This window comes from Exophiala bonariae (genome assembly GCF_035927105.1).
Source record: "Exophiala bonariae strain CCFEE 5792 chromosome Unknown scaffold_7, whole genome shotgun sequence".
Classification (NCBI taxonomy): Eukaryota; Fungi; Ascomycota; class Eurotiomycetes; order Chaetothyriales; family Herpotrichiellaceae; genus Exophiala; species Exophiala bonariae.
This window is the reverse complement of record NW_027042482.1, coordinates 776,677-799,519: the sequence shown is the minus strand read 5'-3', so window position 1 is coordinate 799,519 and position 22,843 is coordinate 776,677. Positions and strand designations below refer to the sequence as shown.

Here is a 22,843-nt window from a genome sequence, read left to right as displayed (position 1 = left end):
GATGAGCATTTGCCGGATTATACGCTTGAAAAAGACACTGTCACCTTGGGAGTCCGTCGGTTGTATACTACCATATTGTAGGAAAATACAGGTCTTTTCTTCTACATTCACCACACGGTAGTGTCCTTCGGCTATTTGAAGCATATCGTTTCTTTTCAGCAACGGTCGCCTTTTCATCTCACTTCATGATCAGATCTTACCTATCTGCGATATGCTCGCCAGGTTTTTCGTGTACGAACATCAGGTACGGCTGTCAGACGCAACCGTTGCAACTCAGCCGGCCATCTTAATCTCCATTCACGGCAGAATCACTGTATGATCCTTATCGATCTGCACCACAAGGTCCAAAGTAACCTTACCACCACCAACCACAGCGGGACCCTTGACACTAAGCTTGCCTTGGGGCGTGCTGCCGCCCACGACCTCCTCATCGCCTTCCAGATTGACTTCCACGGAGCTTAGCGGTGCGCCGTAGCAGACCACATTGTGGCCCTTGTCCCTGTAGTCGAGGATATTGGTTTGGGCTACAGCCCCGGCAACGAGAGGCGTGGTGAGTGCGTAGCCTATGCGTGCGCCCAGGACGAGACGCAGAGCATGGAGATCCGCTGAAGTGAGTGTTGGGCTTGGGCGGGTGCTCGAATTGAAGGCTTGGGGAATCAGGAGGACACGCAACGCGGACAGAGAGGGGAGGTTGGGGATGGTGCGTTTCTTGCTTGGGAGGTTGCCAGCTTGGAGATTGCGCGTGTCGTTGAACTTCGAGATGCCAGAGGGCTTGACGGTGCGTGGATCAGACAGATACGATGCCACGGCCTGGGGCGACGCGATGAGTACGGTGGGCTTGGCGATGGAGACGGCAACGTCGAGTTTGATCTTCTCGCCGGCCACCGAGTTGAGTGCAAGGGTTGAGTGGGAATATAACGCAGCGAATACCCACGACAAAGTGTAGCTGTCGGTAAGGGGGGTCGTCGGAAGAACAGTGTCAGATGCAGATAGTTTGTAGGTCCGTGGTAGTGTCGCTTGGGTTGCAGCAATGGCAGAGATTAAGTTCTCCGAAGCGTACTTCACTACATCATACGTGCCACTCGGCGTGGGTGTGAAAATTGATACTGGTGGTACCTGAGAGTCTTTGTCGAGAGGCAAAACTTCCGAATTGGTCGAGCGTCGATTGTTGTCAATCAGCTCCTGCCATGAAGTAACGTTGAATGTGGTGGGGGCACCAGTAGACCAGTCAAGGTGTTGACTTCCAGCCTTGGTGACCCAGATGATGTTTTTGATGTTCTTGTTCGCGTTCAAGACAACATTGAGATCAACAGAGCCAGCCTCAGCGATCAAATGATCAACAGATGTGTGGGCTAGTAGTGGACCAAGTTTGTCTGGTGAGACACCGTAAGGCAATAGCACCGTAGAAAACCCGTAGAATGACCCAGCTAACAGCAACGTTAGACCCTTAAAGAGTAGCACTTACAGTCAGAAAACCTACCAAAGATTGAAGACAACAATTCCGGGGAGTTTGAGAGCGAGACGGCAACAGACTGCCCATTATTTCGCTTCACATATTGCCCCACCACATTAATGCCCAAAGTGAGATCATCAAGGCTGTGGTCGACGATTTTTTCCCTTCCCAGGATGGTCTGAATCTTGCCTTTCTCTCCAGTTGGAGTGCCGTCTTCCTTCACTGCTCCTCGTACAGCCTGTCTCCAGATATCGCGAAGATCTCCAGGTCTGCCAGCACTCCATCTTGGCGTCCCGGCATCCTTGACACCAAGTCCAGCCCGAAGTGGATAGCCGTGCGGAATGTCAATTGCACGGTAGACAGCCGACTCACCAGGTTGACGGATAGGTGCCATTTGTGATTGTCTTGCGAGAAGAAATGGATGTGTATCCGGGTCCTTGCTTGTCAGCAGCGGATAGGCTAGCAGAGCAGCCAGCAGTAGGACAAGAAGTGTGGTGAAAATATTCCATGACGAGAAGAATTCTGCAATTGCAGCATCGATTCTTTCCGCTGCGCCTGGTTCTGCCATGATGTCTGTTGTAATTCTTCAAACAATATGAAGAAGTTTTTGTGAAGAAACATAAGGCAATCGACATGCATGAAGAAGGAAACCGATCGAACGTGGATGAAGTGTCATTCTATCCGGATTATCTCGAATCCCGGCCCGAATCACAACCCGGCTGTCACGTGGTGTGCCACGCTTTGAAGAGCAGTATGAGAAGCTCAGGGAGGTAGGTCTACAAGCGCTGCAGTGGTACGAAGAGAAACAGTGTTTCAGCTATACATGTATAATGGACATAATGTCGATTAGGACCAGGTAATCTTCGGATATCTTCTTAGGGGTCCTTCTTTCCTTCCTCAGCCACTCTCGACTCTTTTCAAACTCCGAAAGCATTCGTTTTATATCAAATCTAGTGTATGTCACACACTTGTCCGTCCATTGGCTTCATATTGTCACATTATAGCTTGCTCTGGGGTTGGAAAACCTTCCTTGTTCTTTCCACCGATTCAATGGCTTCCTTTTCGATTCTCGTAATGAGCTCTTGGCAGGTGGGAATGTCGTGGATCAAACCGATGACTTGACCAGCGGTCCAGACACCAAAGTCCTTGTCTCCATTGATGAAGACTTCTCGCCCTCGCTTACCAGACACAAAGGGGGCAATTTCCTCGAATTTACCAGTGGTACTTGCTCTCTCAACTTTGAGAGCTTCCGAAGCGACCTTATTCTTGAACAGTCGGGAAGTGTTGGTCCACCGTCTCATCACAAGCTCAGTATCGTGTTCGGAAGCATCAACGATCGCCTGCTTGATCTTGACGTGAATTGGGGCCTCCACGGTGCACATGAATCTGGTTCCCATGTTGATGCCCTCCGCGCCCAGCGCCAATGCCGCTGCCAGGCCTTGACCATCGGCAAAGCCACCCGAGGCGATGAATGGCACGCCGAGGGATTGTCTTGCCCTTGACAATAGAATGAAGTTTGTGATATCGGACTCGCCAACGTGACCGGCGCATTCGAACCCGTCTATTGATAGGAAATCAACACCCAGCTTGACTGCGGAGGCTGCATGTCTGATGGTTGTGCATTTATGGAGAATTATTATTCCGGCGGATTTCAATAGTTTAATGACGGGTCCGGGGGAGTTGCCAGCAGTCTCAACCACCTTGATACCCTCGTTGATGCAGACTTGCGCATACTCGTTATAAGGAGGAGCGTTCATGGTAGGAAGGAGCGTGATGTTGACACCAAAGGGCTTCTTGGTCAAGGTCCGGGTCTTAGCGATCTCCTTACGCAGGTCTTCGGGCGTAGGTTGTGTAAGAGCGGTAAGCTATACACGGTCAGCTTCAATCCTCTAGTGGATGATTGGTGTTGCTCACAATTCCCAATCCTCCTGCATTTGATACTGCGGACGCTAGCTCTGCATATCCAACCCATTGCATACCACCTTGGACGATAGGTGCTGTATATAGTCAGTTTTGAGTCAAAATTTTCAGGATTTGGGCTGAAATCGTACCTTCGATGCCTAATCGGCGTGTGAGTTCTGTATTGAAGCCCATGGTGGACGGCGATGGAACTTGTGGTGACTGGAGAAAGGTCTATGCTGGCCGAATGGACTTGTTTGAGAAGTCTTTGCAGTCACGGGGTAATACACGGATTTTGTCAAAAGCAAAAGATAGTAGTGGAGGTAGATCCAAGGAGGACAAAGCACACAAGTATCACACTTGTACTCTGACTCGATCTGGCGACATCCGAGGCTTTGGACAAAGGAGTACTTGCGGACGTTGGTTACGGGCGTGTGCTGAGGGGCGGTCCAGCAGTTCAACCGAGGTTGGGGTCAGAATATGGGGACGGCCGAGATCCATGGCCCATGACCAGAGGGTCCGTCTCTGCCGTGCTATGCCTATCCGTACGACCTACAGAATGTTTGGATTTCTGACCATTTTCATGCCGAGGTTTCAGTGGTCAATCATGGATTACTAACTATGGCACCCGACGATACCTATTGCAAAGTACAGTCTGAGGCTCTGTCCTGCCAAAGTCTGGGGTTGTGAGCCACGTACGGTGTGAGGGTCCTGTACCTGGGAATGTAGCGACGATGCTGAAGGTACTTGGATCTGATGTCCGAGTTCCAAAACCCGAACACCGAATTAATAGGGACGAACATAGGGGTAGTTGGTCCGAAATAGGTGCATTTCATCGTCCATCGTACGACGCAATGGTTTGCAGTGGTTTGATGTTGTAAATGTCAGCTCGACACGAAGGTCTAAATCTTTATCATAGCTTCGTCTAAGGCACAGGCCTAAGAGACGTGCATACTTACCAGAAATCGAGATTTTGTTGCTGGTGTCGAGTGCTGCATTCTGCCACAACGTCATCGAACTGAAGACTGATCTCGTCTCCCACTCAAGGCACTGGAGAGCTACCAACAGGCTAAGCCCTATTGCAAGATAGAGGGAGTTCACAGTGATTCATGACTTTGTCCAATGTGCAGGCAACCAGCATAGCCTGGAAAGGGTTGATGCTCTATACACCGATCTAGAGAACCGTCTATATCAATGTTTCGCGCGGTGCCAATGGCAGATGAGTGCAGATGGAAATCGCGAGGTCTGCGGCCGTAAGAAAAACGGCAAGGCACGAGCCTCGTGCAGAGATCTGTATTGGATCTAGTCCCTTGGCGCCAATTTGCTCAACGGCATCAAAATTCGTATGGGGAAGCAATCATGGCATCACCACTATCTCTTCGTCGGATTGAGCACCTTTGTGGTTGCGAAGGCACCAGCGTTTCAATATGATCCAGCCTATCAAATGGCGATTGGCATGTATAGGATGGTATGCTTCTGCCGTTGCTAACGTGATTCTGAACCCAACATCCAATCGCGCAAGGGGAAGGACGCTGCTCCGCTATCGCAGGACAGCAACGGAGCCTTTCATGTCAGTAGGTCCTTTACTGTGCTCTATATTTACAACTATGTCTATATCTACACCCGTCTGCCGCCCAATGTTGCTTGATTGTTTGGAAGGCACTTCATCAGCCTCTCAAGAACTATTTGTGATTGTCCTGGAACTTGTCTTATCACCTGTACCTGGTGCCCTTCCTACAGCCTTTCATTCGAAATGGTAGTCAACCCTGCTCACGTCAACCCGCTGGACTGCGATGCAGTCTCAGAAAGCTGCCCCGTTCAAGCCTCAATATATGGTTACTACCCTAGCATAGGCTGGAACGCATTCTTCGCTGCGGTGTTCGGCATATGTTTTTTCGTCAACTTCTGGCTCGGCCTGCGATTTCGGACATGGACTTATATGGCGGCCATGTGCTGCGCATGTATAGCCTCCACTATCGGCTATGCTGGTCGCGTTACAATGCACGATAACCCTTTTGCAAAACTCGGTTTCCAAATGCAGATCTGTGCGCTTACAATGTCGCCGGCGTGGAATGCAGCGGCCCTTTATCTTATCCTGAAACACCTCGTCCTCCTCTTCGGCCGCGAATGCTCGAGAATACGCCCAAAATACTACACTTGGGGATTCATCTTTGTAGACTTCCTGGCCTTGTCGCTTCAAGCCGCAGGCGGTGGAATTGCAGGGAGTGCCGGGGACAACGCCAGCTTTCGAGATGTCGGAGATCGACTTATGATCACCGGTATCTCATGGCAGGTTTTGACGCTCTTGATGTTTGCAGGCGTTGCGGCAGACTATTTCCTTCGTCTGTCGAAATCCTCTCAACCACTTCCAAAAGAAGCGCAAGCATGTCTACAAGATCGGAGGTTCAGGATCTTTGTGGTCTCGCTGGCATTTATCTACATCACGATCTTTATCCGCTGTGTCTACCGTATTGCGGAAATGGCTGGTGGGTGGCGCAACCCTATCATGCAAGATCAAGCTCTGTTCATAGGAGTTGATAGCTGGTAAGTACCACGACGAAAAATGTAGGGACTCCAGTTGCTCACCATCGCAATAGGATGATCGGAATCGCCACGGTCTTGCAGACAGTTGTGCACCCAGGGATATTCTTCCCATTTCTCTGTCGGTCATCGAAATTAAGGAAGTCGAAAAACCACAGTGAGATTGCAAGCGGTGAAGCCGCGAGCGAGGACTCTGTGGAAAAATCTGCGGTTTAAATGCTTCGTGATGCTTTCCCTGCCCTTCACTGGTGGACTATTGAGATGTGGGAGAAGTGTGTTTCCTAAATACTTAGGTCAGCTCGAGTGCAAGAGTTCGGTTTTATAGATCATATTTACCAGCTTTGGATGGTTGGGCGGTCGAGATAGTGGTATAGATTAATTTAATTCCTCTGACAAGGCTCCAAGCACGTGATATTCTGATTCATGCATTCCCGCAAGGCTGTGTGACTATCCTTGGCATTGGATTATTACGTCCTCAGACTCCATCTTTATCCAACTCAGGGTCTCTCGCTCGCTCCAACTGCGGAACCCCAACTCCTCCTGTGCTCTTTACTCTCGACAAACGCTTTACACCCAGACCTTCGTTTTGTGCCACAACTGCTCCTTCACTCTCATGCGACTTCCTTAACCCCAAGAGTTTGCAATCCACGCCTTGACTGATCGGCCTCTCTTGTCTGCCGCCTGCAATGCACTTGTTGCAATATGGGTGCTTCAGAGTCGAAACTGGTATTTAAGCAGGGCATCTTCAGACTCTCAGAAGAACGAAACATCCCCGCCGATGATCCTTACTGGACAGGGGTAGGTCCCATGCTGCTGGCAATATTTATTTCTATGATCGCTGACCATCCAAGTTCTGGGAATTGCCCGAATCTGTCGAAGATGTCTTCAGCCTATTTTCATCCAATGATATCCGCAGGACACGAGATGCGGCACTGGAAAACCTCGAAACTCTTATACTCGCTGTAACATCACGTCTGAACGTTCTCAAGAACCATCCTTCTTTCCCAGATCCCGAGCTTGCGCCAGAAAGAGATGTCCTTAATTGCATTCGAGTCCTCACGAGACTCCTCCCTTACGTTTACGAGGCGGACCATTTATCGGAATGGGAGGAGAGGTTCTTTTGGGGCATGCGACGTCGGAAGACAAGAAGGGGTCAAATCTCAGGCGAAGTGCTCTTTGATGGCAATGCAAATGCTCAAGACCCAGACGTGGAGGGGAAGGAACAGGAATATGAAGAGGTCAAGCCTTTGGCTGAAGAGCTTATCGACACACTGGTTGATCTTCTGTTCTTCGCCGAGTTCACCATACCTCTTCTTCCATCAGCGAAAAGCAAAGTCAACTACGCGATATGGCAGAGTGGAGTTGGCTGCAAGTCCTCCATCCCAACGAACAAGGAACTCGAGAGCAACCGGTGCGAGATTCTGCGACTTTTATTGACCTTGACCGGCAAGGCGATGTATATGCCTTCCAACACACTCCCCGTTCAAGGTGTGAGAGCCATCACTTATCTTACTACTTGTTCCGACAAGCAGATTGTTCTTTCTGTTTTATGTTCCCTCATCAACATCACCATCAAGTCCAACATGACTTCATGGCGTCTCCCTTATGACCATGTGGTCCGCAAAGATTCGAAACAGACTCTTGTGGTATACAGTTTACAGTTATTACTTGTTCTTCTACTTTACACTGTCCCCGAGGACAATAGTGGACCTGCACCGAAGAACTTTTATCGACATTTCCTGGGCCGCTTACATCGGCCTGAGGATTTCCAATTTCTAGCCGACGGCATGACTCGAGTTTTGAGTCAGCCAATGCAAGCTACTACATCGTATCTGCCGGGTAGCCAGAAATCTGTCAAATGGACTCCTGAAATGATTATGCTCTTCTGGGAGGTCTTGCAGTGCAACAAACGATTCCGAGCGTTCATCATTGAGTCCAACCGCGCGCATGACTTTATTATCCTTATGTTGTTCTATGCAATTGAACACAAGACGGATTCTTCGCGGCAAGGCATCGTGCGAATGTGTGTCTTCGTCCTACAAACCATGAGCGTTGAGCCCACGTTTGGTCAGAACCTCAACAAAACATTCGAGGCACAAGAAACTTTGCCGCAGTCAATTCGATTGACAAACTTCAGGGGCTCCTATGGCGATTTTCTCATTTCATCAATACACACCTTGATCACGGGTAGCAAAGGGAAACTTGATGCCATTTACCCTGCTTTGCTTGCCATCATCAATAACATGGCCGCCTATGCACAGGGCCTATCTCTCTCGACGAGCACTCGACTTGTTCAGCTACTAACTTCCATGTCTACACCCAGCTTTCTGCTGGCCAATGAAAGCAATCATACTCTACTACAAGCTTTGCTAGAGTCTATTAGCACCATGCTTGAGCATCAATATACTTCAAACACGAATCTCATCTTCGCTATCTGGAGAGCACGGAAGCGGATTGAGGCGTTGAGACGATTTACATTGGAAGGCGGCCAAGAAGAAATCGAAAGGGCCGAACAGAGGAGGAAGGAAGGCCCACTGTCGGAATTGAGCAACAGCCTCTCGAGATCGAGCACAGCCGAAACTCTAGCATCGCCGACACGTAGTGCTCCGTTTTCTCCACGATCAGAAGGTGGCGTGGATGAAACATTTGCCATCGGTGATTCTGACGACTCTGATAACGAGAACATGCAAACACCGTCGCAGTCTACGCGATCGCCACGAAATTCTCGCACCCCTTCCATGGCATCCTCTTCCGTCGCAGATGAGCATGTACCATTTCAACTCTCGGGCATGTCTGAAAAAGCCCGGGGCAAAATGCCGGCTGGCGCACCCAGTTTCTCACGGCAAAATAGCACCACCAGTTTATCACAGGCTTCAGCTTTTACAGCTCGTGGTAGCTTTACGCCAACAGCCGAATGGCTAGAGAGTTGGCTTCCAGACCTATCTCTTCACACCTTGCTGACAGTAATCAAAGTCCTATCAGCCCATCCGAGTGCACCAGATCGCTCGAGCACGAACCAACACAGTAGCCATAACACTGCCAATCCACCATCATCGGCCTCATCACGCCGATCCTCTATTGCCAATGATGACACTTCGCTCACCGACTTCCGAGCTTATATACCCACAACAGCCAAACATCCTTCAATCGCACCTATTCTCGCCTCACCCAGCGCCATTCGGGTGCACTTCTTTGAATGGTCATCTCTTTCCCTTGGCTGGTACATGTCGGTCCTGTGGTCGCTGATCTTCACCGCAGAGATGACGATAGCCCCCGCGGCTGGTACGACAGCCACATTGACCGGCACAAGCGGCATGGCCGGGCCCGTCGGCGTTTGGAATTCAACAAATGTGAAATTATTCCAGGTCGCGACACAAGGAAAGCGTGAGGGTCCTAGTCTCTCTCAGCCGAGGGGTGCCGTCGATGCGGTCGGGAGCAGACTTGTTCAGGGTGTCCAGGGCTTAAATCTGGGAGGACTAGTTGGGAGGGTCGGAGCTGGTGTAGCTGGGGCTGGTGGCCTTAGAAGTCCTGATGCATCTAATGGTAGTCGACTATCTCGGGCGAGCACGCGAGAGATTTGAGCCTTGCCATGAATTATACCTAGACCTGTATGGCCCAGTTCAGCAGCCCCAGATCCAAATCGCCCTTCACCCATAAAACCTCCCACTGTATTTCTATATGTCCTCTTGCACGAATTTGAGTTTCTTCTGACTATCCACGTGTTGTGTCTGCCTTTACCTGGTACACTGATCCGCACGGTATCTGCGCCGCGACACACTTTTAGCGCAGCAGCACTCTGCTCATCACAGCCCATCTCCAAAGGCAACGTGATAAACCACGCTAGATCGATCTCATCGTCCGCGCGATGATAATAATATCCGGTGCTGTATCAGGCAGCGATGCGCCGTCGATCTCTTTGAGGGAAGGTGTCTCGACCATGCGGTGACACAGTGTAATGGCGGCAATTTCAAAACATGGCTGTGCCGAGGCGGTAATAATGTGCAGTGTTGTGTCAAGAATGGACCCAATGATGCTCTTGTCGACTATGTTCGCACATTGTACGAGTTGGCGCAGGAGTACCAGCCAAATGGGTCACCCAACCTACGTGTTATGGAATGGTTGAGACATGCAGATTATCATGGCCCAGAATGGTGGGTCGTCCTAGGGAGCATGGATGACGGATATCTCGACTTGGTGAAGAGCAAAGGTGTGACAATGATTGAGTGGCTGAATGATAGTCTGTATGCTGAGGTCAACTTGAAGATCTCGCATATGGGTGCGTGTATGAATGGTGCCTTCCTCAAGGGAATGCCCTCGGGTACACCAGTCAACTTTGCTGATTTTACATGCTGGGGAGGGGATCTGATCACTTTTTACGCCGAGTGGCAACGCGTTTGTCGACGATCGTTTCCGGGGTCACATGAGGGAGATCGTGAAGGAAATGCTGGTTTCGTCTGATGAGACCAAGCTCGCTACCGCGCGTGCAGCACTTATCGAGCTGAACACCGTGGGAGCCAAATTACCCGGCAGACTGCCCGTCGCAGATCTTGATGGATTTGTTGATGGCTGTTGTTACAGTAGTCGAGGAAGAATTGAGCAGTGAGCGTGACACCTGGGATGAGTAGGTTATTTTCCTTCCTTCTTATCAACATTCTCTTCCCTGGAAGAAGAACCTTTGCTGATACCAGACGCACAGCACGGCCCCTCCGGGAGCACCTGGTCACGATGAGCTACGACGCTCTGTTTTGTGAGTAAGCGTCGCCTCAATTTACACCCAACAGAAAGATGATTGCTGCGGGGAGCTGCGATCGAGATTACATTGTCTCATAAGATACGAGTTCCCGCTTGTATGGACTGCTCACAGCCACCGTCCAACGCGATAGACGAAGCTTGATGACACGGATATCGAGCAGGCATGGGTAATTTCTCTCACCGAATCGTAGACCGATTTGTACGTATTCGAAGCAGCCAACGCAAGCGGTGAAGACGGCGGCCAGACTGACACCACCGACAACTAGTCGTGCTATTTCTGCCATGCGTACGAAAGACTGATTTTCGAAGTCTTCGTGCAAAAAGTAGAGGTTTCGCAAGTAGGGCATAGCAACAAGGCTGAGAACACTGGAGGTACCAGGTTGCAAAGCGGTGACTTCTTGGACCGAGTCTACAGGTAGACCCAAATAGCATAAATTTTAGTTTACTGTTTAGCATAATTTATCACAAGTAAAAGAGCAAGTACAAATCAACGGCGCTGAATCCTGTTGAAGGAGGAGAGTTGAGGTTGCCCGTTGCAGTCGGGTCCAGGGATTTGAGGCACACACGTGCTGCAGCTATAGCCAGGCTCAGCGAGGCGCAGAAGAAGCGTGGCCATTGGGCCTGTATGGTGTTCTCGCCTTACTTTGCACGGAGTAGACTATTGGTACTCTACGTGTTAGACGCGTAGATTGTTCCGTCACAGAACCTCTCACTCCCTGATTACTGCAAATTGCTATGTGCTACTTGTAGAAAGCCTACTAACGCCACGCGCTGTCGTCCCACTCAGACCAACTTGATTCCATATGAAGCCACATAATGTGTACAAGGGAAGTATTGAGTCCACTGTTGGTACATCTAGAGGTTCATTTACTGCAGTCAAGAAAGACTTGAACTCCCAATATGGAAAGCGTCTGCCAGCAATGCCTCTCTCATCGTTACCCACTCCCAAGTTACATTACTCAATCCAAAAGTGTATCGAGACAGTGGGGCTTTAGGCCATTTAGGATTTCAGTCCTCACAAACAAGGGCTTGGCTCGAGAACATGACCAATGGTGTGCAACGAGACATAGCTTTCGCCGGGCTCGAGAACACAATTCAGTCGTACGGGTCCCAGATATTGCCTGTCCTTTCGGGCTTCCATGTACAAGAATGCTGTGGATTGTAGTTTAACAGTAAGAGTAGAAACCTCTGGGGATTGGAGGCCGATGTGTACTGACCATGGAGACTGCGTAGTCTAAGTCATACAGGCTAATTCTTGTTATGGACATCGGTGTCGGTAGCGAATAGAAAACCTCATGTAGATAGAGCCAGATCAGTAAAGAATTGAGCATAAAACTCAGGGTCATGTTGTGAATGGTGCAGATTTGAAAAATCAAAGTCGAAATCGCTTCCAAGCCCTGGACTGTAAGGGGTTGCACTGGCGAGGAGTGCCGCCGTGTCGTATGAGTCGCTGACGGCACGATCTCTGCTGATATTCGCTACTTGGGAATTATGTTCATCATCTGGGGCTAGCTGCATCGTAGCCGGAGTATCTTTACTCTGTCCCGAATTATCACTGGCTGCGGCCGTTGACATTGTGCCATAGTCGACAACTGAATATAGATAGTCGATGTCTGATTGGCTTAGATCGATAGATTCGCATGCGACATTAATAAGTGATCGGTACTCTCCGACCTTGAGGATGTAGTTGTCTAGCGTTAAAGCCTAGAAGAGAAATTAGCCTTACCAAGTGAGAACATGGAGAGTGAGGTCTCCACACCATTTTAGCCGCATTCGGCCAGTACAAAGCATGTTGTTGTAGGAATGAAACGTTGGCCTGTAAAGCTGAGACGGACTGCTGACGAATGTCCGCATCTTCGGAATATTGATAGAGGGCATTTATTGAGGCTGCAACCAAAGATGAATACCCATAGAAAGAAGCTGCGGCCTTGTGTCCGGATTGCCGCGCGAACGCTAAGGCGTGCGTAAGCTCTTGAGCATGCTCGAAGCCTGATTTCATAGTAGCAGTGAAGAAGCTTGGGAACCTAGGGCTGGGAGCTCGTATGTGACGCCTTATGAGAAATGGATGCTGTAGAAGGCAATGGCAAAGGTGAAACACGACGTAAGAGTACAAAAATTGCTCCGATGCCCTGTAATCGATGGTGTTCTCGTGGACAAAGTGGTTAAGAATTGTACTTGAGATGGGCTTCCATGTCTCGAAGTAAGCGCCAAAGCCGTGTAGCTTGGACGCTAGCACTGAATATTCCGAGGCGTGGTCCCAAGGGGGTTTTATATCGAGGCTACTGCCTAACTGAAATGCATAGGTTGCGACTTGACTGACGGTGGAAACGACGACTGTGACTTTGGCAAACGACTCGAGTCCACTCAGATCACAGTCTGGAGTGCTGACGAACTCTTGTAACGTCGGAGCATTTTTAGGGTTCCCAGAATTTGAGAAAGGACCCGGTAGTTGGAGCATGCATGTGTGGTCTTGGAAAATAGGAGGGCGCGCTCGGCCACAAGTTCCCAACTTATCCAATAAATAAATGGACCAGAAAGTCTTTCGGCGTTCCTCTTGGATAATCCAAGGCAGGCTAGGATCTGGGTCAGACATCATATGGAGTGATTGTGCTATCGTTCCAGCCAAGCCGATTTTAATCCAAGCCCCTCGGTGTTTACATTCTAAGACTGTTCAGAGCTTGCTACTAATTGCAAATTGGAAGCTTACCTATAAAGTCGAATATCGCAAGTAAAGTTAAAGCCTGCACACCTACAAGGTCAGGGCCTTTTTCACTGTTGAAGCATTCAGTCATGGCGGCTGCCCAGCCCATATCCGCGTAGCATTGCGCTTGTGCGGGATGTCTATCAATAATCGAATTGTCAACAAAGCGATAAGCAATAGCGGACACTGCATATTGCAGCGCGGGTGGAAGTGTTCCAGCACGAAACCGCTCCCGAAAATATTGCTCGTCGAAGAAAGAGTAAGGCTGATTATGGAAAAATCGGAAGTAGCTGTCGATCAAGATTTCTGGATCAGGCAGGTTCGATGTTGAAGTCAAGTTACTACTGTTTGGTAAGTGCGTGAGTAAGACCGCATTGGTGGACTACTCACAAAGCTGAAGGATTTGTTTGAAGTTGAGATGTTGGTGGGTTGGGGGCTAGCGGATTGCTGTCTATAGATGATGTGCGACTTAGGTAGTTGGACTCTTGAGATTCGGCTGGCAGCGATCTGAGATGATGATTAGACCCATTCACGGAATTCGGTGGCGATATTCACAGATCTGGCTGGATTGTAGCCTTCGAGAGTCGCTCCTCTAAGGCTGAAATTCTAGCAAGTAGAATTTCCTGTCAAACATTAACGATAGTTCGACGAGGGGAGAGTTCGTGCGTCTTACACGCTCTCGATCTCTGCCGACTTCAGCACGATCGAGCGCTACCGACAGGGAAGCGGAGGATTGAGAATCTGGGTATCGACATTGCTGACCTAGGCGGGTGCAGAAGCGACAGGCCGGCTTTTCTCCATGGCACCTAACTTTCTTGCGCCTGAATTCGACGTTAGCTGTCGTGGATGGACCATTGTTTCTAGGCATTCATCACGGTTGCCGGACGGATGGCTTGCCAACGCACCGACAATTGAAACAAGCTCGATGGCCTTTGGTCCCGTAGACATATGTGAAGGATTGAGGAGTCATCTTGGTTGGACACGAGTGTTTCGCTCTCTTATACAGGTTGCTGATGAGGGAGAGAACCCATCGAAGCCGACGCCGTAGTTGGTATAAAATCGGGCAGACCACACGCAGAAGCAAAAGTTGTTGTCCAAGTTTTTGATCCTCGCAGAGCAGCCAGACGGGGAAGTTTAATGTTACTCAATAGTCCGAGTCGCTCGTGATAACAGATCCCCGCACACCACGATTTACTCGTACTCGTAGTCTCATCCACAGTTATTAATTTATTAATAACACTCGGGCTGTTCGTAAATCGGCACCTGTCCGTCATCCTTTGGGGTTGCCATTGGGGCAGGTATGCCGGGGCCGATGGCGCCTATTTTCTCCGTAATTGTCCGGGGTCGTTTGGGGTGGGGGGGGGGGCGGCTTTGTGTGGATCAAGCTTTTCTCCAGTTCAAGTGCCTTTACCCCATTACATTGAAAAGATCGTCTAGATAGATTGTAATGGATGGCCTGGGAATTTCTTTAATTGGTCTATAGCTAACCTTACAAGTGATCCTTTGGGAGATCACTGCTGTGAATCGTATGAACAGTTTTGTACTAGAATCTTCCCTAACCAAGGTTTGTCACCCATTGAATTTGATCGCCTTAAAAAGCAAAGCCCTGATCTGAGAACAGCTCGGGTTAATAACCAAGCGTGATGGCCTGATCGAAGACAGCACACTTAACTCACTAACCATTGAAGTCTTCAAGGATTCGTTGGTTAAACTAGCAGAGAGGCATAGGAATTAGCTAATTCGGCCCGATGCCGAACGAGCATCCCGACATGAACAGCTTCACACCACCCCGCAAGCCTTCGGTGCAAGGCGGCTTGGTTGCAGAAAGCGAGACTTGCAAAACTCAATGCAGGGCACCCCATTCTCTCTGATCCATTGGATCCTTTGTATTCGAAGTATTCCAAGGCGTTCGATAGAGTATCCAAGTCCTGGGCGGCTTGTAGGATACATGTCCAACCGCTCATATTGTGGTGGTTCAGACGTAAATGATATCCCATCCACCTTTCTGCGTTCTCTGAGGTCATCAGGTCAATGTTTGTGTGGACAAAGCCTTCCTGCATCGGAATAAAGTTGTGTGTTGATGGCATATGTAGAAGCGAGTAGACGCCACAAGTTCATTTATTGTGATGTGGTCGTGATAGAAACATTCGCCTGGTATTAAATAATGCAAACCCATACGCTCAAACACCTCGCTATGAGAAAGCAAAAGATGAACCCATGCAAATCCGAATATGTGCAATAATACACCAAACCTGGCAGCACTTCAGAGACCAAACGAGCCAAAGGATTCGCTCTTGGGTAGCGTTCGTCCCTTGGCATAAAGCCATTTGTAGTTCACCCCAGGCACCATCTGGGGACTGCCAGCTCCAGGTGTGGGCGACGCCGGTCCGAAACTGGTTTTCTTTGAACGCTCGCGCAGACTCTGGGATCTAGCAAGGCCTGTTCCCGTGCTCAATCCGAAGGATTGTGTGCTGGCGCTGAAATCAAGATCGGAAAACTGTTGCGAGGCTTGATTCGTTGCCTTGTGAAAAAGAGGACTGGCAACTGGTGACGGAGCAAAAGGGGAATCAGAGGTACGTCGATTTGACTCTGGTGTTGGTGAGAATCCTGGCTTATTTCGAGATATAGACAGCGGTGAATCGGAATAGTTGGCCGACGCACTCCTACGACCAGTTGTTGCACCGCCACTGGTTGGACCCGAAAACATCGAACCCGATACACGTCGATACTTTGGAGGAGTTATGTAGCCGGTATTGGACCCTGCTGATGCCGGGGTAGCCTTTGTAGACGGGGGAAGGCCGAGCAAAGCTCGCTGGGTGGGTGTCAAGGGAATATCTTCGCAATTGTCTGTTTTCGCTATATATGGGAGAGCAGGCCGCAGAGCCAAAATGGCATTGAGGAGAAGAAGGCCACGGAAGAGTTGCAGCAGGACGCGAAGGAATGTGAGTGATCCTGAAGACCAACCAGAATTCTTTGAGAAGCAAAGAGCAACACCAAGATCGATGCTGGCAAGACCCTTAGCAGACAGTTGACAAGGATAGCACATTCATACATACCATGCATGGATAGGGTAGCTCAAGACAAGGCTCAAGGCCAGGATGGCCATATTCCATACTGCTATCCTGACTCGTTCAGGCGTGAGAGTCGTAGCAGCTTGTCGGCGCACAATCTCTGTCATTCTAGGATGTCTGAAAGTGCCGGGAGAAGGACTGGGTGTCGTGTGGTCTTTGCGGAGAACCGGTGTCTTGGGTCTAGAAGGATCGAGTGGTCTTCTGTCCGTAGAGGTCAATACCACAGACTCGGTCGTCTGGACCACTTGGCTCTTTGTGGACGACATTGTGTCTGGATTTGACTGTCGTGTTTACTGAAAGCCCTTTTGATATGGGCTCGAAAGGAGACGAGAGAGCGTTGACTCGATCAGGCAAGTCTTGGGGTGTGAAGTGCTGGACTTTATGGGTTAGATGGAGCAAGCGCAAGATTGAGTGGTTTGGGATGGTTTCTTACCTGTTAAATTCACTCGGGATATACGTACCTATCGCAACTCAATGCAGGCTCATGAATAAGCCGAAATGTGCGGTTGCTTCGCCGTTGGTGACTATCGTTGTGGCCGTGGCCAAGGTGGTCGAACGAGGTTGAGATGTATGAAGACGGTCGTTTGCAGACTCGTCGCAGCCTTTGTTGACGTGAGCGCGATCAAGGCTTGGCGTCACGATATCATGTGATCAGGCTGTTGCTGGAACCACTATTGTGCACAACATGCACCATTTACTTAGATACACCCTTCCTTGTGCAACAGTACTTGCTCATTGACACAAAAGCACCACACTCGCTGATTCATGTCTTGTTATCATGCGAGTAAATAGATTCAAATACATGCATCCCACGAACCTCGTCAAGCAGCGGCATCCACATGAAAGACTTGAGCACCTCTTGCATCTCTTTCCACGTTTTCATTTCACAGCTCCTAGCATGCTCCTGTAGTGATTGCCCTAACCATGTTTCATTGGAAAGCTCAAAGAGCGAGACGGCTCCAACCATCAACAGCCAAATAGATAGTTGAGACGAGATCTCCTTTTCGAATGTGCCCTTGACCAGACAAGCTCGGTAAGCAGCAGCGGACTCATAGTAGGGTGTCCTCATCTCATGCCACTGCAGAAAAACATGTTGAGAAAAGGCTAGAAGGCCAAGTCTGATCATTTCGTCGACTGAAGTGGTGCAGAATCTCATATGAAGAAGGCGATAGGTCACTGCCGCCATTGTTCCTCGAATGATGTCTGGGTCGATTCGACCATGCGTCTGCGTGCCTAGGTTGACTAACAAGCAGAATCTCCTCATCACTTTCCAACTCATCGATAGCTCCTCGTCAATGATCCCAACCAAATGGATGTTGTCTTGGAATTGCAGCTTGTCATCGCCTTTGGGAAGGAGCCGCTCCGGGTAGTCAGGCACCAGTTCTGCCGGTGGTCGGAAAAACACAGGATCCGAATCATTAAGCAGTGCGACACTCAGGTCGATTCTGTGGACATTTAGTAACGACCCATGGATATCTTATCCGCCTGGATACTTACCTTACCAACTCTCTCAACAGTCGTTCGTCCTCTATGGCATTTAGACCGCCCCTCAGGTTGACCATTTTGCGAAGTCCATCCATGTGCACTCTGGATGACTTCTGATCTCTGTCGAAGTGGGCAATACTGGCCAGTTTCAATACTATACTAATGGTAGAGTCCGAGACCTTAATTGCTTCATCGCCTTCTAGAAGTCGCTTCCGGAGCAGACCGACTCCTTTCTGGAAATGAACCATCATTGAGGTCTTTGGAGTATCTTGATCTCGCAATACCTTTTCCACAAATCCTTCCACGGCATAGGCCGTGATGTGAAGAGCAGCGGTATCTGTAGCCATGGGATACAGTGTCCCCGAAGCATTTGCTTGGAAGCCAATCGCCACTAGAAGAGGGAAGATGACCTTCATAGCGATTTCCGAGACTAGAGGGCGCAGCCAAATCAGTAAAGGAACGAGTCCCAGATCGAAATCTACCAACATCTGATCATGTTCGCAAGCACTTGTGGCTCTAATTCGTCCTGGAAATCGACGAAACAGGATAAATCACTGCCGATTCGAGCGGGCAATAATGGCATGCCATTTTTGATCATGTCCAGTAGCTTGAACGCGGCTATCTCCCTGGGTTTGCGAATGGTCCGGTCTTTCGAACGACCCCTATTCTGCTTCCGACCTTGCATCACATGGCTCCGGATTAGCTTCCTAGTTACTTGGTCGACTTTTTCGACATTTGACGACACGATGAAAAGCATTCTGGCTGACGGACTGAAGACGTCCGGAAATCATCGGCTGTGGTTGTTACAAGGCTTGGCCTTCGAAACAGTGTATTCTACACTGGGCTAAGTGAGATCTAAAGTGAAGGCAGTCGAAACTGAACAGTCCACTTGGGCTCGCTCAGCAAGCCTACTGGAATTGCATGTTATAGGTGTCATCATGTCGGTGCCTGAATTCTCTCAGAAAACGTTGTCTGAGGGCCCTGATCAATCGGTGAAAGATCGACCCGATTTGCCAAGACATCCTTTGTTTCCCCATTTAGGAAAAGCGTGCGACTATTTGCAGGGGTTCTGCCTCGAGTATTCCACAATGACCTCCTCCTCAAGTACAACTACGATGGAGATAACCAAGATAATGCCCGTCAGGCAAAGGTATAAGATGGGGAGAATACCGTGCTCACTGTCTCTCCCCGGCCTGGTCTATTTATCTATCTTCAAATCCTACCGGCAGCAATGGCGGTTGCACGCAAAACTATCTTGATAACGGGCTGTACCGTCGGAGGTATCGGCGGTGGACTGGCTGAGGTATTCCTGGAGAAAGGTTACCATGTCTTCGCCGGCTTAAGAAACCCCTCCAAAGCCTCGCCTACTCTAACCAAATCCTCGCATGTTACGCTCCTAACACTGGACGTCCTACGTGCCGAATCCATAACCTCTGCAGTCGAGCGCGTCACGACTCAAACTGGAGGCAAACTCGATATCCTGCTCAACAACAGCGGCGGCAACCTCATTCTACCAGGCTTGGATGTCCCCATCGAGAAAGCAAAACAAATGTTCGACCTCAACTTCTGGGCCCCGGTCGCCATGATACAGGCGTTTGCTCCACTTTTGATCAAAGCGAGAGGGACTATTGTGAACAACACATCAGTCAATGCAGTGGTGCCGATGCCTCTGATGAGTATGTCTCCCAATTATGTCCACCTGGCCATTCACTCACGATTTCACGCTTCTACCAGGCATGTACAACGCATCCAAAGCAGCACTCGCGACCGCCAGCGACACCTGGCGCATTGAGCTCGAGCCGCTCGGAGTTCGAGTCATCGCGCTCGCCACAATGGGTGTCAAGACGAATGCCTTCGTCAACAAAACAATGGTCGAACTCCCCAAGTCTTCTCAGTATTGGGACATCCGTGAATTCATTTACGGCATTTACGACGGCAGACTCCAGAGCAGTGGCATCACCACGAACGAATACGCCCAGAAAGTGTACCACGAAGTCGAAAGTGGTGTCAGTGGGATCACTTGGGTTGGCGGAGGTGCTGGAATGGCTCGATTCTCGTGGTGGCTCTTCCCCCGTTCGCTGCGCGTAAGTATCTTGAGGCCTTGAGGTTGATGTGTCACTACTAACGAGATCTCAAGGATATGCTGGTGGAAAGTATCATGCCTTTCAAGAAGGAGATGGCCAAGGCTTCACAGAAGAAAAAGGTCTAGGCCAGTAATGTGCCTTTGTTACACAGTGCGATGTGGCTGCATGGCACGGCGTTCCGGGCATCGCGCTTTTCGATCTCTCTCCGAGCGAATGCTTTTGTTTCATCCACACGATGTTTCAAGTATTCAGGACAATGTGAACTCAGAATTTTATTTATTGTGACACTGCACTTGAGCCATGCTTGATTATATGCTTAGATTGGACTACAATCGCCCGGGGCTTTTGAGGAACCTGGAGGTGATATTTCGACGCTCACATCTAAAGGAGACACTGTGAGGGAGCTTCAAGTGCCAGTTAATCTGCCAGCTCGAACTGAAACTCCAATCTCGACAGACCAGCTTGGGCAAGTGAGCCGCTTGTTAGCAGACTGCATCAACGTTGCAGTCCTAAACCCATCAACAATCCTCCACGGACATCATTGAGCTCGTCTAACGACCAGCTTCAATGTCTTTGGTGACCTCTTCAGTGTGCTCAATTGCAGATGTTTTGTATGTAGGAGCTTGGTTGTGCACGGTGGGAACCATATCTCTTGTCATTTTCGTTCGTGGAATCCTGTACTTAGTATCGTGATTGTAACCACTGTCAAATTGTTAGCAATCCGTCTTTCCTGCTCAAGGCCAGGCGTGAAGACGTACAAGATGATATCCATCTGATCAATAGTGACTCCCTTCGTCTCTGGAAGGAAAAAGAAGGCCCAACAACTGGCAGTCAACATCCAGCAGGCGAAGAAGAACCAAGTACCAAAGCCGAATGAGGCAAAGATATATGGCAGAGCTTTGGTGATGATAAATTGAACCGCCCTATCAAGCTGTTACACCTTCTGCGTTTTCAAGAACCGGATGGGAGCACATACCATTGTACGAGTGCAGCATATGTGCCGGTGATGTTGCGCAATGCGCCGGGGAAGATTTCGGCCGAAACAATCCATGGAATACCGTTCAGGCCAAAAGACCAACTGTTGCCGAAGTTAGCAAGTATATCAACGATATGATAGATTCAATCCTTACAAAACTGAATATATCATGATCATCGTGATAGCGGCCCGGCCTCCGGCTGCAGTCGAGGGAGAAAGCTCACCGCCAGCGGCCAAGATGGTGGCAGGATGTCCGACTTTGACGTAGGCTCCAACGAACCACAAGCAGAGCGAACAAGCGATGGAAGAGATTATAACTGGTCGTCGTCGACCGACCATGTCGATGAGGGCCACGTAGTAAATGATTGAAGCAACAGCTGCACCAACCCGTAAGTCTTTGCATCTGGAGCTTGCAGAAAGTTACATTAACCTACCTTTCACCAATCCGTAGATTCCAGTATACAATGCAACATCTGTTACACCGAGAGATCCAAACAGGGTGGGCGAGTAATAGTTGATCGCTGTGTAATTGTCAGTATTTATTGTGCAAAGGTGGGGGGATCCATATACCAGCAGCTCCTGAGAGGTTTTGAAGTGCGAATGCACAAAAGACGAGCCCGACACGGTTGCGCATGCCCTTCTTCGAGAACTCATGCAATGCACCACGGAAGTAGCCCCAAAGCCCGCTGCCATACTTTGAGGTGATGGCAGCCTCGTCGTCAAGTCTCTCTTGAATCGTGGCCAGCTCTTCCTTGATGTCTGTGTGTAAGATGTCAGCAAAGATGGTAGCTTGAGACTACTAGTAGGTAACTCACATGGATGATCGGCTGGAATCTTTCTCAACTCCTCCAGAGCTTTATGAGCCTGTTCGACTTTACCCTTTCGCATCAACCATAGCGGACTCTCATGGAGCAGGAATCCACAGACGAAGAGGGGCACTGCAGGGATCAATTGCACTGCCATGGGGACTCGCCAGCTTGCTGAACTCGTGACAGACATATGATTATTGATTCCATAATTGATCCAGAAGCCGATCAGCGATCCGACTTGGTAGGTGACCTCGAACAAACCGGTAAGAATACCTCTAATTGAAGAGATAGACAATTCGGCGATGTACGATGGGACTGAGAAATGTTAGTCACCGACGGACATTGTTTGACTGGGTTCTGGAGCATGGGATGCTCAACACTTACCTGTAGCAGTAATGGCTCCACAACCAAGCCCAGTCAGTACTCTTCCAGCGTCTGCGACACTTTGTCAGTATTTCAATCGTCACCTCGAGTTGATTTTTACCTACAGATATAAGAAAGCTGGCCTTGAGCAGCAGTCATTATCACGGCGCCGATAATGAACACCAAGACGTTCAGCTGCAGAGCCCATTTTCGTCCCACTTTTTCTGTCACGGGAAGACAGAAAAGAGCGCCGAAGAATGCACCAGCCTGGAAAGCCGATGTGATGTTGCTTGATATACTTTTGGCATGGGCTTTTTCTACATGGAAGTCTGCCACAAAGCTTTTCCGGGCGATTGTTGTTCCAATGAAGGCGGAGTCATATCCGAAGCTGTGTGTGTCAGTGAGTGCCATGAATTATCATCGACTGGTAGTACTCACAGTAAAGCACCAAATGCGATCACGCTGGCCTCGAAGTATAATCGAGAATTGTACACCTCTTTCGGGGTTGGCCGATCTTCAACAGCACGAAAACCACCCATTTTTGACGAACTTTGACAATACCTCGAATACCCAAATGAAAACTGGAGATATCTGGGGAATATTTGGTTCCATCAGCTACATATGGGGAAATGTAACGACTTTTATAGAAACGTGGTATTGGATGGACCCCATGGCTGAAATTGCCTGTCGCCAATGCCAGAAATGGATA

At 49.4% G+C, this 22,843-nt stretch overlaps 9 protein-coding genes across 9 annotated transcripts; 3 read left to right on the top strand and 6 right to left on the bottom strand.

Moving 5' to 3' along the window:
* Positions 1–297: 297 nt before the first annotated feature.
* LTR84_012298 (uncharacterized protein) lies at positions 298–2,021 on the bottom strand (the record flags this gene model as incomplete). Its single annotated transcript, XM_064855822.1, has 2 exons — positions 298–1,427; positions 1,481–2,021. 2 exons carry the CDS (start codon positions 2,019–2,021, stop codon positions 298–300), a joined length of 1,671 nt encoding a protein of 556 aa, XP_064708482.1.
* A 430-nt stretch (positions 2,022–2,451) lies between these two features.
* Positions 2,452–3,547, bottom strand: LTR84_012297 (uncharacterized protein; the record flags this gene model as incomplete). Its single annotated transcript, XM_064855821.1, has 3 exons — positions 2,452–3,318; positions 3,368–3,450; positions 3,505–3,547. 3 exons carry the CDS (start codon positions 3,545–3,547, stop codon positions 2,452–2,454), a joined length of 993 nt encoding a protein of 330 aa, XP_064708481.1.
* Positions 3,548–5,105: 1,558 nt separating this feature from the next.
* On the top strand, positions 5,106–6,109 carry LTR84_012296 (uncharacterized protein; the record flags this gene model as incomplete). The annotated part of the gene is made up of 2 exons (XM_064855820.1): positions 5,106–5,896; positions 5,950–6,109. The coding sequence occupies 2 exons, from the start codon at positions 5,106–5,108 to the stop codon at positions 6,107–6,109; spliced, it is 951 nt and encodes a 316-aa protein (XP_064708480.1).
* Positions 6,110–6,595: 486 nt separating this feature from the next.
* LTR84_012295 (uncharacterized protein) lies at positions 6,596–9,474 on the top strand (the record flags this gene model as incomplete). The annotated part of the gene is made up of 2 exons (XM_064855819.1): positions 6,596–6,691; positions 6,745–9,474. 2 exons carry the CDS (start codon positions 6,596–6,598, stop codon positions 9,472–9,474), a joined length of 2,826 nt encoding a protein of 941 aa, XP_064708479.1.
* A 2,464-nt stretch (positions 9,475–11,938) lies between these two features.
* Positions 11,939–14,316, bottom strand: LTR84_012294 (uncharacterized protein; the record flags this gene model as incomplete). The annotated part of the gene is made up of 8 exons (XM_064855818.1): positions 11,939–12,349; positions 12,405–12,669; positions 12,742–13,039; positions 13,353–13,687; positions 13,737–13,853; positions 13,902–13,969; positions 14,020–14,167; positions 14,252–14,316. The coding sequence occupies 8 exons, from the start codon at positions 14,314–14,316 to the stop codon at positions 11,939–11,941; spliced, it is 1,707 nt and encodes a 568-aa protein (XP_064708478.1).
* Positions 14,317–15,609: 1,293 nt separating this feature from the next.
* LTR84_012293 (uncharacterized protein) lies at positions 15,610–16,683 on the bottom strand (the record flags this gene model as incomplete). Its single annotated transcript, XM_064855817.1, has 2 exons — positions 15,610–16,351; positions 16,403–16,683. 2 exons carry the CDS (start codon positions 16,681–16,683, stop codon positions 15,610–15,612), a joined length of 1,023 nt encoding a protein of 340 aa, XP_064708477.1.
* A 497-nt stretch (positions 16,684–17,180) lies between these two features.
* Positions 17,181–18,587, bottom strand: LTR84_012292 (uncharacterized protein; the record flags this gene model as incomplete). The annotated part of the gene is made up of 3 exons (XM_064855816.1): positions 17,181–17,862; positions 17,915–18,332; positions 18,389–18,587. The coding sequence occupies 3 exons, from the start codon at positions 18,585–18,587 to the stop codon at positions 17,181–17,183; spliced, it is 1,299 nt and encodes a 432-aa protein (XP_064708476.1).
* A 546-nt stretch (positions 18,588–19,133) lies between these two features.
* LTR84_012291 (uncharacterized protein) lies at positions 19,134–20,111 on the top strand (the record flags this gene model as incomplete). The annotated part of the gene is made up of 3 exons (XM_064855815.1): positions 19,134–19,578; positions 19,637–19,986; positions 20,040–20,111. The coding sequence occupies 3 exons, from the start codon at positions 19,134–19,136 to the stop codon at positions 20,109–20,111; spliced, it is 867 nt and encodes a 288-aa protein (XP_064708475.1).
* A 426-nt stretch (positions 20,112–20,537) lies between these two features.
* Positions 20,538–22,673, bottom strand: LTR84_012290 (uncharacterized protein; the record flags this gene model as incomplete). Its single annotated transcript, XM_064855814.1, has 10 exons — positions 20,538–20,688; positions 20,745–20,909; positions 20,963–21,064; positions 21,117–21,339; positions 21,397–21,483; positions 21,533–21,721; positions 21,778–22,086; positions 22,156–22,206; positions 22,260–22,522; positions 22,573–22,673. 10 exons carry the CDS (start codon positions 22,671–22,673, stop codon positions 20,538–20,540), a joined length of 1,641 nt encoding a protein of 546 aa, XP_064708474.1.
* Positions 22,674–22,843: the final 170 nt, after the last annotated feature.